At 40.6% G+C, this 12,989-nt stretch overlaps 1 protein-coding gene across 2 annotated transcripts in view; it reads right to left on the bottom strand.

Annotated features, from left to right (window-relative positions):
• Positions 1–12,989, bottom strand: part of LOC138758976 (unconventional myosin-If-like) — a 126,457-nt gene that overhangs the window by 61,713 nt on the left and 51,755 nt on the right. For both annotated transcript variants that reach the window (XM_069928671.1, XM_069928670.1), the window contains 5 exons: positions 12,053–12,187; positions 5,639–5,771; positions 3,272–3,468; positions 2,106–2,186; positions 913–999 (listed from right to left, as the gene is read on the bottom strand). In XM_069928671.1, coding sequence (XP_069784772.1) covers positions 913–999; positions 2,106–2,186; positions 3,272–3,468; positions 5,639–5,771; positions 12,053–12,187 — 633 coding nt within the window. The remainder of the gene's footprint in view (positions 1–912; positions 1,000–2,105; positions 2,187–3,271; positions 3,469–5,638; positions 5,772–12,052; positions 12,188–12,989) is intronic.

Raw genomic sequence — 12,989 nt, 5'->3', positions numbered from 1 at the left:
TATTATAACATGGAATATTACAGCACAGCCCTTCAGCCATAATGTGGTGCTAAGCTATGTCAGTCTATTTTTCCTGACCTCACACACATAACCCTCTATTTATCTGACATTCATGTGCTTATCTGAGAGTCTTGTGAATGTCTCCATTGTACTAGCTTCCAGCACCACCCCTGACAATGCATCCCAGCTCCCCCCACCCCAAACTCTCTGTATAAAAAAAACTTAAATCTGACATCTCCCTAAACTTTCTTCCACTCACTTTAAACTAATTTTCTTTGGCATTTGCTGTTGTCGCCCCAGAAAAAGGTGCTGGCTATCCATGCCCCTCATATAAACCTCTATTAAGCCATCTCTTATTTTTTATTGCTCCAAAGAGAAAAGCCCTAGCTCTGTCGACCTTGCTACATAAGATACATCCTGGGGAGACGTCAGGGGTATGTTTCTTTTTTACACAGAGAAGTGGGAGCCTGGAATGCTTTGCCAGGGGTGATTGTGGAGGCTGGTACAATAGAGACATTTAAAAGACTCAGACAGGCACATGGATGCAGGAACAATAGATTAGGAGTGTAGGTAGGGAAGGTTTAGTTTGTTGAGTGGGTTTATATAGTTTGGCATACCATTGAGGGCTGAATGGCCTGTTCTGTGCTGTAACGTTCTACATTCTTTCTCTTCTGCACCCTCTCTACAGCAACTACATCCTTTCTGTAATGAGGCAACAGAGCTGAACTTTCACAGAAGCTCAGTCACACATGGATGAAACATTGCCACAGGCTGGGGAAATCCAGAGCTTTCAATTAAGTTTCATCTCCTTTTAAAAAGCAAAGTGCAGAAGCCTGATCATTTTCTCCAATATGCCAACATTGACTCAGAGATTGGTCATGCATGTTATTTTTAAGGCAGAAATATTCTTACCTGTTCAGCTTTCAGAGTTAATTCAATGAAAATCTGCTGAAGTTTCTCATTTACAAAATTAATGCAGAATTGTTCAAACCCATTTCTCTGTGAGAGAAAAGTAAAATATTATTCACTGATCTCATAGCACATGGGGTGATTCAAATGCCCTTTCATCTGCACAGCCCCCATCCCAAGAGAGAGGAGAGTCAGCAGATGGAGACACAGGTAGCAATTCTGAGAGATGGAGCGGAATGGATTCGGAAGGACCTTGGTTATTCCAGGCCAAGAGTGAAATAAGCACTCTGGCTGGGGTAGTCCAACCAACCCCCCTCAGTGGGAAACTCCTCTGTCACCGAGAAGAGAAGAACAGAATTGGAAGATTATAGCAGTTGTCCCATGGGTGATTTTTAGCTGTTCAATGTTGTACCTGATTTTGCTAGATTAATAATATTAAAATGACCACCCCCCTCAATTTAAATCACCTGCTTTTTTAAAGACAAACAGCATGGTAACAGGACCTTTGGCCCGTGAGCCAGCCATGCTTTCCAATTAACCTGCAAACTTCGTATGTTTTTGAAGGGTGAGAAGAAACTGGAGCACCCGGAGGCAACCCATGCAGACATAGCTAGAACATACAAACTTCTTACAGACAGTGCCGGATTTGAACCCGTCACTGACGCTATAATAGCATTGCACCAACATCTACGCTAACTGTGTTCTTTAACTAAAAGATACAGACTGTTACAGATCACTGCCAGTGGGCTGATAACGCCTCAAACCGTGCATCTTGGCGCCTCACAGTTTGGCGGGCAGCAACCTCCTTTGAAGAAGACCGCAGAGCCCACCTCACTGACAAAAGGCAAAGGAGGAAAAACCCAACACCCAACCCCAACCAACCAATTTTCCCCTGCAACCGCTGCAACCGTGTCTGCCTGTCCCGCATCGGACTTGTCAGCCACAAACGAGCCTGCAGCTGACGTGGACTTTTTACCCCCTCCATAAATCTTCGTCCGCGAAGCCAAGCCAAAGAAGACAGACTGTTACAGACCAACAATTTATCACGTGTCCTCAATCTTTGCATAGAAATAGGGATTAAACTACTGTACCTCCAATTTCATTCCTATTTTCAATTGAGAGCAGCAGAATATTGGAATGGAAGCCAACACCAAAATATTTGTGGAAAACTGAGGAATCTGATCTATACATGTTACCTGGAAAATTTCAAAGCCGTAAATATCCAGCACTCCAATACTGTATTCCTCGTATGGTTTCTGCATGGCTTTGTTAACAGCCTGAGATGAAGGAAAACGCAAGAGAGTGACATGATCGGAATATCAGTGGAGTAAGACTCTGCATCAAATCAAAATTAGACTATTTTGTGAATGAGAATGGGTCTGGGTCTGCAGACAGAGACCAAGTAAAGGCTCCTGGAAACATCTGACAAGGAACTAAATATGCTAGTGAACATTCTCCCTCTTCGTAAAGAGGCTGGACTTGATACTTCAGTTACGGATTATTTGTTCCTTTCCATCTGGAGAATGTATTCAATTCTGGGCAACTAAGCATCAGAGCTAGTATTGAGCTTGGAAAGAGAGCATAACTCTCAGAATTATATCAGGGCTGAAAATGAACAAAAAAAAAAATCAACCTGCATTGCTTTAGGTTTGAAAGATTAAGGTTCATAAATGATGAAAAATACTAAATGTAATCTATTTCTCCGGAATAAAGAACCTGTCCACAAAGAAGAGCATAGCTACTTAAAAACAGTCAATCAATGGGAGAATGCCTTGAGCTCATTCCCTCAAAACTCTGTAGTGTCTGACCACAAGAATGAGATCAAAATAATTTAAGGGTACTGTGTGATGAGGAATGAAGGTTGCTGAATGGAGGGAAGGTATAAACAGCTGTGATCTTCTTGAACAGCAGAAAATGGAGAAATGGCTAAACATGCTGCTCAGATCTCCACTGTCTCCAATCACAAATGGTGATCAATATCCTAGATCTTTTGTGATAATGGTTCTGAGAAATTCAATCAATGATAGTTCTTGGCTGAAGTAAAGAACTAAATCTTTCTTCAGGGATGTGATAATGGATCTATTATCACATATGAGAGGCCACTTGAATCTATTTTCAGATGAAACTTTTGAAAACAATAAAAACAACCATTCACAAAAGTGAGTAAAATAATGTTTATATCCTAAGCAGAGTGATGGGATTCAAGGCTGAAAGCATCTATGATTGGCTGTGTGAGACCAGCTGTAGCCCTGCCCAAACCTGGTAATGTGCCCAGCTGGAAGTTACAGTGTACCCCTGACCGTTTTACTTTGTACACAATGAGAGTCAGCGACAGATCCGTCATCCCGTGAGAAATACTTACATCCACCAAATAGTCGAACAGCCGTGCATAGAGAGCTTTAGCCAAGGCATCTCGTGTATAACCTGCCTGCTCCACATTTAGCGTCATGTTGATAGACTCCGTCTTGCCTCCCCACTTGCTGTCCATCTTCCTGCTGGTCACCTTCTCTCTCAGTTTCATTTCGTCAATTCCGAGCAGGAAAGCAGGAAAGGCCAAGTCTTTGAGCAAAAGGGAGAACATTAATCAATGATTCACCACTAACAAATGTCAAAGGAATACTTAAACAAGGACTGATGCATAAAGAGTAAGGAATCATAATTATTTCCTGCTAGATAATGCTAACATAGATAGTTTTCAATTTGTCCTTCAAATAATAATATTCAACAAAATGTTTTCAACTGGGGTGATGCTGGCTCAGGAGACCACTGGGGTGGAATTGTTCTTCCAGCCAACGTTGTGTGGATCCATTACCGGACCACTTTCCTTCCTCTCCATTTCCTTACGTAGATTTCCAGAAATCACCTGTTGTGTGTTCAATGGACAACACTGAACAATAGTTTCTCTGGTCACTTTCTTCATGCATTTGACCCCAAAAAAAGGATGAATGCAACTGACAGAGGCTCCCGTCCAACTGCTTGTGTATTCATGAAGACCAACAGCTTTCCTTGATACCATCCAATTCAATATGAATTTCCCCAGACTACATCTCCAGGCACTGGTCACTATTTAACTGGTGGCAAGGAGAAGGTCTGAAAGGTTAACTCTCTTTCTTTGCACATGTGCTTGACCTGCTGAGTGTGTCTGATGCTTCCTTCCTGACCAGTGGATTCATTCTGAAGGACATAAGGTTGAGTCCTGGTGACAAGGGAACTGATCAAATGGGGTGATCTGCCTGGTGTGCAACAAGAAGAGCTAGTTCAGGTGTTCACTTGCCTCATGGCTGGTTTCTCCTAGATGACAGAGAGAGGTAGTGAGGGGTCAGAAAGCTATCAACTCATCATAGGAACTAACTCTGGCCCCGATAAGCTGGTTATTACCATGATGTGATGGTGAGGATGTTGACGATGCTGGTGGCATTGACAATTGTGAAGGGTTAGGTGAGCTCACATGGGACCTCCCCCAGGGAAGAAAAAAAAACACAACGCTGGAGAAACTCAGCAGGTCAAACAGTATACTTTATATAGCAAAGATAAAGATACATAACCAAAGTTTTGAACTTGACCCCTCTAAGATATGAGCAAATTGTTGGCAGGTGCCATAATCTCCTGCCTGTGGGCTTGTGTTCCTCCCCCTGCCTCTCCTGCACTCCCCCTCACCACCATTTGGTTCAGGTGCCTGCCTATATTTTGCTCATAACTTGATGAAGGGCACAAGCCCAAAACATAGCTTATGTATCTTTATCTTTGCTCTATAAAGTACATTGTCTGACCTGCTGAGTTTCTCCAGCATTGAGTTTTACAGTGTCACTGTGTCTGGAGTCTTTTGTGTTTTACTCTTCTCTCTCAGATGAACCTGCCCTTTGATAGCTGAGGTAACGGAGCTGGTATGTGTTGGTTTCTTAGGGGAGGAGGTACAGGAAATGCTCCCTGGGTTGGTGGTCTGACAGAGTATAATCACCTGGGAGATAGATGGGCCAACAAAATACCGCTGAGGCAAAATCAGAAAATGTTGGAAGTACTCAGCAATGTCAGGTACTATCTGTGAGAAGAGAAATGTTTCAGTTGGAGGCAAAAGGAGATTGTAAAGCTGCAGGGAGTTGGGGGACCATGGGAGAAAGTTTCTAATCAATGCATGAATAAGAGCAGTCGGGGAATGACAACATAGACAAAGAGCCTAGACAAAAAAGAATGTGGAAGTTGCAAAATCAGCAGGTTGAGTCAACAGTAAAAACGCAACGCTGGACAACTCAGCAGGTCAAACAGTGTGCTTTATATAGCAAGGATAAATATGCATAATCAACATTTCAGGCTTGGACCCTTCATCAAGGTAACAAGGTGGCAGGTGAAGCTGAGTGTGTTCTCTGGTCCCAGTGAGTGGAAGAACAAGAAAACAATAAAATGCAAAAAAAAAAATGCTGCCTTCTCTTCATCAGGAGGATGGTGACAGTGAGGAACAACCTGTCAGAGGAGGTAGCAGATGCAAGTTCAATTTCAACACTTAGGAGATGATTAGATAGTTACTTGATGGGAGCGTATGGAGGATTATGGTCCAGGTGAAGACTGATGGGACTAAAAATAAACAGTTCAGCACAGACTCGATGGGCTGTAGGGCCTGCTTTTGTCCTGTAGTTCTATGGTTCTTTCTTTCTCAACAGCGGCTTCTCTCTCCTGTAAAATTATCTTTATCAAGGAACAAACAGCGATACATTTAGAAGTAATCTATGCTCACGAGCTTCGTTCTCCACTTCCGCATAATTCCCAGCTTCCACAAAGCTGATGTTGCCAAGGTGCAGAATTCCAGCAATGATTTGCAGCACTGTGTTCTGAACCTCGGATGAAATACCAATGACTCGCATGGCATTCTAAAGGAAATAGAATCAGCTCTTGCAATTAGACTGTAAGGTTAAAGTTCATGCTAAATCTATTTGACACAAGAATAAAATCAATTTGAAGTTAAAGACATTTCATTGGTTTGCTGTTATTTTCCTTAAATTTAGCAATTCAGCAAATATCTCTTTACAGCTTCCTAAATAAGTTAATGATGAGTTTGTAAAGAGAATGTTGGTAGAATTTTAAACTATTACCAGAGTGACAGATTTAACTGGGAATTGTATCAAATACAAATTCAACACACATCATTTTATATTTTAATTTAGACATACAGTACAGTAACAGACCACTTTGGCCCACGAGTCCGTGCCACTCAATTTACACCCAATTAACATACACCCCCAATACATTTCAAAAGATAGAAGGAAACCAGAACCCCCTCGGGGAAAGCCCATGCAGACATAGGGAAAACATACAAACTCCTTACAGATAGCGTGGAATTTGAACCCAGTCCTGATCACTGGCACTGTAAAGGCATTGTGCTAACCGCTACGCCAACGTGCCGCAATGATGTTATAGGTTTTATAAACACACTTCTCTTTCAAGATGATTGGCAAGTCTTTCTTTTTATAATATTTATATTTATTTTACACTCATTAACATGCATGTACTAAACATTTATGGGATGCACAATAAAAATTACAGATGACATAGTTCAGCAAAATATAAAAGCAGGTAGAGCACATCCATAATACAGAAATACAATAATTTTAACAGGGATGGGCATGTTTCTAAATGTCTTCCCCTTACCATCATTGTAAGGCTAAAAAAGAAAAAGAAAAATATATTATGTTCCTGGAATGAAACGACGAAGTACTTAGTTCAGGATTTCTAATTATGCCTAAAGGTTGTGAAAGTAATTCAGGGATGGTCCCCACAACATTTGAAACTTTATATTTGAGTTATTAATTGAGCAACGGATTTTCCTAAATTTAAACAGGTGATAATTACCCTGAGGCACTGAGCATGAGTAGGTGGGGGAGTATCCTTCCATCTAAGTAATATCACACATCTGGCCAGAAGAAAGGCAAAGACCAAGTACAACATTTGACTGGAGTTAAAAGAACATCAACCTCTCCAGTTATACCAAAGGGAGCAATCAGAGGATTAGGGCTCTAGATTTAAATTAAGGATAAAATATGAAACACATCCCTCCAGTACTTTTTTAAGGCCAGAACAAAACATATGAATTAAAGAAACCTCCCCTCTCTTATATTTATCACAACACGAATTTACATCTAAATAGATACGAGATCATTTAACTTGAGACACATGGGCCCAATGTACAACTTTAAATTGCAACAAACAATGACGTGCACATAATGGTGTAGTATTAACCAAATTAAAAATTGAATCCCAAACCTCATCCAATACTGAAAGGTTTAAATCCCCCAGGCATTTTTAATTTTAATTAGAGGGACGTGTCTCAAACCCACCAACTCATCATAGATAATGGATACTAAGCCCTTGTGATGAAATTGTAAACTAAAAAAATACATTTTTAATGTTTGCAGGAGGTGCCCTTGTGAAATCAGGTAACTGAGATTGAAGAAAATGCAAATATCTGAAAAAGAAATTAGTATTTGTGGTAAATTGAACTTTCCAGAAAGATGCCAAATGACACAAAACTGTTGTCAATAAAAAGATCTTCGAAGCATACAATACCCAATCTGTGCAAATCATGAAAAGCAAAAATGATGTAAAGAAGGTTGAAAAAGATGATTGGATAGGATAGGACTTGAGAGAAAAACCATGAAGACTAAAGTGTTTTGTGAACTGCACTCAGACTCTCAAAGTCTGCCTAACAACTGGATTATAAATTGATTTATATAAAGAAAAAGTAAATGAGAATCCAAGAAGTTCTGAGATGGAAAATTATTTTAACAGAATTCAGCTCCATTGATATTCATACTGGACGATCCACTCGGTTATGAAATTATGTAGCGCCATATTTTGGATTTTTGAAGATGGATTTTACTTGGACTTCCATATATATGGTATAGCCGAATCAAGTGAATCAAAAAACAATTTGGGAATGAAAATTGGTAGAGATTGAAAAAGGCATAAAAATTTAAGTAAGATATTAATTTTGATAGAATTAATATGACCAACCAGAGATACGGGTGACCATTGCTTTAGGGACTGTTTCACATGCTTTAACAAAGCAAGGAAATCTTCTTTCAAAAGTTACTTATGGATTATTTGTAATAACAAGATAAGTAAATTGATTTCTCACAATCTTAAAAGGAATACTAGGGTACACTGAAGCAGGAGCATTCAAAGGGAGAAGTTCATTTTTATGCAGATTTAATCTATAGCCTGAAAACTGACTAAACTGAGAAAGTAATGACAGCTTGGGAGGCAAGGATGTGTCAGGGCTTGATATGAAAAGCAGGAGGTTATACACATAAAGGGAAACTTCCATTCCATTCCTATAAACCCCTGAAATATCCCCACACTCTCGAAATGCAATTGCTAATGGCTCTGTAGCCAAATCAAAAATTAATGGGCTTGGAGGACATCCTTGATGGGTTCCCCATTGGAGATTGAAAGGCTGTGACTGTTGAAAGTGAGAATTGAAGCCATGGGGCATGAATACAGTAATTTGATCCATGCAATAAAACATGGTCCAAAATTAAATTTTTCTAAGATCGCAAATAAATACCTCCACTCCATTCAATCAAATGCTTTCTCTGCATCTAAGTTAAGAACACATTCAGAAATCATACTGGAAGATAAGTCCAAATTTTCCAATAAGCAACATACATTAAGAGTACCAGTCTGATCTTCAGAAATGATTGATGGTAAAATATTCTACAATCTACAGGCCAAAACTTTAACCAAAATTTTAACATCCACATTTAATAAAGAAATTGGCATGTCAGAGGAGCACTCAGTTGGATCTTTACCATAAAAGATATACATGCTTCATTGAATGATGCTGGGAGATTATCTTATTTAAACAAATCAGATAACACAGAACCTAAATGAGGTGAAAGGAAAACTCAACAGGAAATACATCAGGTGCTGGAGATTTTCCAAACTGCATTGAAGAAATAGCAGCAGCTACTTCCTCTTGTGATATAGGGACATCTAATATCATTTGGTTAACCAGAGAAAATGTGGGAATACTTAATCAATCCAGGAAACTTTTCATCAAATTACTTTCATCTGTGAATTTTGAAGTATAAAGTTGAGAATAGAATTTCCAGAATGTATCATTTAACTCAGAGTGATCTGTAGCAATGTTACCATCATCCATTTGCATCTTTGTAATTTGCCACTTGGCTTCAAAATATTTCAACCGATCAGCTAAAATCTCACAAGATTTGATGCCATGAATATAAAACTGACCCTTACGCTTCAGCAGTTGGCAGCCATTTCTTGTGACCGCTGGGAAGTGTAACAAGGAAGGTTTGGAACCACGCTTGTACAACTTTGACATTATTTCTCTATATTCGAGGCGCTGATTCAAAACTTTGGGACAGTAATCTGCATCCTGATCTGCTGGCCCTGATATTCGAGCTTTGCTCTTCAACGAGTTTCATAAATTATTTGATAACGATGGAGCTGAAGAATAACCGAGCATGGTCTCTGCCCCAGATCTGGCTTAGGTATTAATGAGCGATGAGCTCTATCAATCTCTGACGGAGATGGGACAACTCCTTCCCAGAAAGCACACAAAGCAACTCAAAAGAAAAAAATTGTGAGTTTCCCTCTTTTGGTAGATTCATCCAAGCCCAGAATTCATAGATGTTGTTGTCTGCTCCAGCCTTCTAGGTCAACAACATTTGCTGTCATTTAATCTGGAGCATACTTCATCTGATCTGTTGACATGCTTGTTCTAGTTGTTTAAAGTGTTCCTTGGTTAAATTCTGGACTTCATCAAGTTTAGCACCAATCTGATTGAATATAGCTTTAAACTTGTCAGATAATGACTGTTTCAGTAGCTCAGAAATACCCTCCAAAATCAGCATAATTGGCTCTTAATTCTTCCCTGATTTACCACATCTTGTGGATATTTTAAAGTAAGTATAAATAAAAGGGGGGAAAAGATGTAAAGCATGAAACACACTGCTTGTAAAATAAAGAACCAAATAGGCAGAAGAAGTAAAAAGTAGGAAGGAGCACCTGAATACTGCTGCTACACCAAGCTGCAGCCAACCAAAGTTGGCAAGTCTGATTGGAAAATATAGTTCTGAGAATGACTGATGGGAAATCTTTGAATCGGTGTTGTTAAAAGAGAATCAATTTTCGTAAATAATTTTTTAAAAATTGTAATTGTGGACCAATACTACAAATCCTTGGAACACGAATGTCACAATTGGTGATGGCTCGGCCCCACCTTGCAAGATCAGGTATGCCCAGGATTGCACCTTACTGAATATTGCTCTGTAGAGTTGTGTTTAAAGGCAACACACATTTGGAACAGACTGAGTTGGACATTTGGATAAATGTGATCTGGTTTAAAAGACCAACATAAATTGTAGTGGGTCGAAGGAGCTATTCTGTGGAGCAGCTAAAACAACAGAGATTGGCTCCAGGTATTCTCCAGATTTAGAGAAGCATCAGGCAAGGTTTTCCATAAAGAATCATCTGTTTTAAAAAAAAGCTGATAACTTTTGGCTTGAATAGGAAATGTATTCGTAGGAAAGAAATGGGGAACTGTGATGTTGTCCAGTTGGTAGCTGAAGATTGTTTGTGTCCCCAAGGAATGGTGCTGGCACCACAGCTTTGGCCATTGAGATTAGCAGCAGTCTTTGAGCAAGCAGTGCAATGATCAGTCCATGCAAGAGTGCACTGTTTCAAAGACTTAATGGCAGGTTAAGTAAATGGAAATTTCCTAGTGCAGTGCCATCTATTCAGGACCCAAGATCAGTATGTTTTCTAAGTGGCCACAGGTTTGTACTGTAGGACTGAGAAATTTAGGAGACTGAATCAAGAAACCACTAAAACCCAGTTGATGAGCACAATAAATAATTTAAAAAGCTGATGTAATCCTGGGTTTTATTTCAAGAGGTTGGAATACAAAGAGGTAAAAATTAACTTACAGATGGTCAGAGCTCTGGTTAGAGCTCACTGGGAGCGTCAAACTCAGTCTGGGTATCATAGTTTGGTACACACACACTGGGCATCATAGCTTGGCAGAGACACATTCAGCACCTCAGCTTGGTACAGACATGGTCTGGCATCACAGCTTGGTATTAACACACTCCAGGGCCTACAGCTTGGTACGAACAAATTCTGGACCACTGCTTGGTATAGACACACAGTGGGCTCCACAGCTTTGTACAGACACACTCTGGGCACAACAATTTGGTACTGACACCACAGCTTGGTACAGACACACTCTGGGCACCAAAACTTAGTAGAGACACATACTGGGTAATACAACTTGGTACGGAAATACTCTTGGCCCCACAGACTGGGACAGACACACACGGGTAACACAGCTTGGTACAGACACACTCAACTCCACAGACTTGGACAGATACGCACTGGGTAACAGCTTGGTACAGACACTCTCTGGGCACCACAGCTTAGTACAGTCACACTCTGGGCATGACAGTTTGAAACTGACACCACAGCTTGGTACAGATACATTCTGGCACCACAGCTTGGTACCGACACATTCTGGGCACCACAATTTTGTACAGACACATATCGGGTAACAGAGCTTGGTATAAACACACGCGGATAACACAGCTTGGTTTGAAAACACTCTTGGTTCCACAGACTGGGACAGACACACGGGTAACACAGCTTGGTACAGACACACATGGGTAACACAGCTTGGTATGGAAACTCTCTTGGCCCCACAGACTGGGACAGACACACACAGGTAACACAGCTTGGTACAGACACACTCAACACCACAGACTTGGACAGACATGCACCGGGTAACAGCTTGGTACATACACCCTCTGGGCACCACAGCTTAGTACAGACACATTCCGGGTAACACAGCTTGGTATGGGCACACTCTGGGCACCACAGCCTGATACAGATACACTCTGGACATCACAGCTTGGTACAGACATGCACTCAGCAACGCAACTTGGTACAAACACACCCTGGGCACCACATTAAGTTGCGAACATCTTTCAACATTGTAACTTCACCCTCTTCAACAGCTTCCTCTGGCAACTCGCTCCAGATACGGACCACCCTCTGAGTGATAGCTTATCCCTCAGGCTGTGAGGTGATTGGAGCACCTCCATTCACACACAAAAAAAACACGACAAACACTTACCATTGTTTCAGTGAACTCCCGCTTGTCATCAGTCCCATCCACCTTGTAGGTGCCTGACTGGTTCAAGTAGAAGTAATAAGTCGGCTCGGCAATGCCCAGATTTTCAATCTGTTCCCGAGATGCACCTTCCAGCAGCTATTTGAAGAAGAAAAACGTGAAGCTGGGATATACCTTTCATTCTCTGAACAGAGCAGCTCCCATATTGGCCCATCACTCCAACCAGAGCACACATAGAAATGGCTTACTTTCTGTTATACACATGTTGCCTTTTTTCCAAAGCAGTCCAAAACTAATTCCATTCCCTACTGTGAAAGCAAAATAATGTAGATGCTGGAAATCTGAAATACAGGCAGAAAATAGTTGAAATGCAGGGAGGAGGCTTTTTTGAGAGAGGTAGAGTTCGCGCCCTGAGGGATGTGGAGAGGATAGTTCTCCCCATGGGAGAGGATAGTGAACAGCAGGTTGGATATCCCGGCTCTCTTTGGGTGTTGCAGACTCAAAGAATTACGCACACACTTCCCCTCTCACGATGGAGGACTTTCCAACTTTCAACTGTGCTTGTCGTCTAAATTAAATTCTTCTCTTTTATCTGCACTGGACACTTCTTATTTTCTGAACCTACTCTATCTTCCTGAAACTTTTCAAATATTTAGTTATGGTTCTGAGGGTAAATACAACCTTTCTGAACAATCAAGTTCAAGTTCATTTATCATCTGATTGTACAAGTACAACCCGATGAAGTAGAGTTCTCTAGTCCTCAGTGAAACATACTGCAAACACACATACACATGTACAGAACTTATATACGAATAAATATAAATAAATATTATTGTTAAATAAATAGTTAGTCATTGATAATTTTTATGAGCAACTTATCAGTCGTTCAGCATTCTCACTACCCGTGTGAAGGAACTGTTTCTCAGCCTGGTGGTTCTGG

Source organism: Narcine bancroftii, chromosome 3 (assembly GCF_036971445.1).
Source record: "Narcine bancroftii isolate sNarBan1 chromosome 3, sNarBan1.hap1, whole genome shotgun sequence".
Taxonomy (NCBI): domain Eukaryota; kingdom Metazoa; phylum Chordata; class Chondrichthyes; order Torpediniformes; family Narcinidae; genus Narcine; species Narcine bancroftii.
The sequence above is the reverse complement of the archived record's forward strand: the minus strand, read 5'-3'. Positions and strand labels throughout refer to the sequence as shown.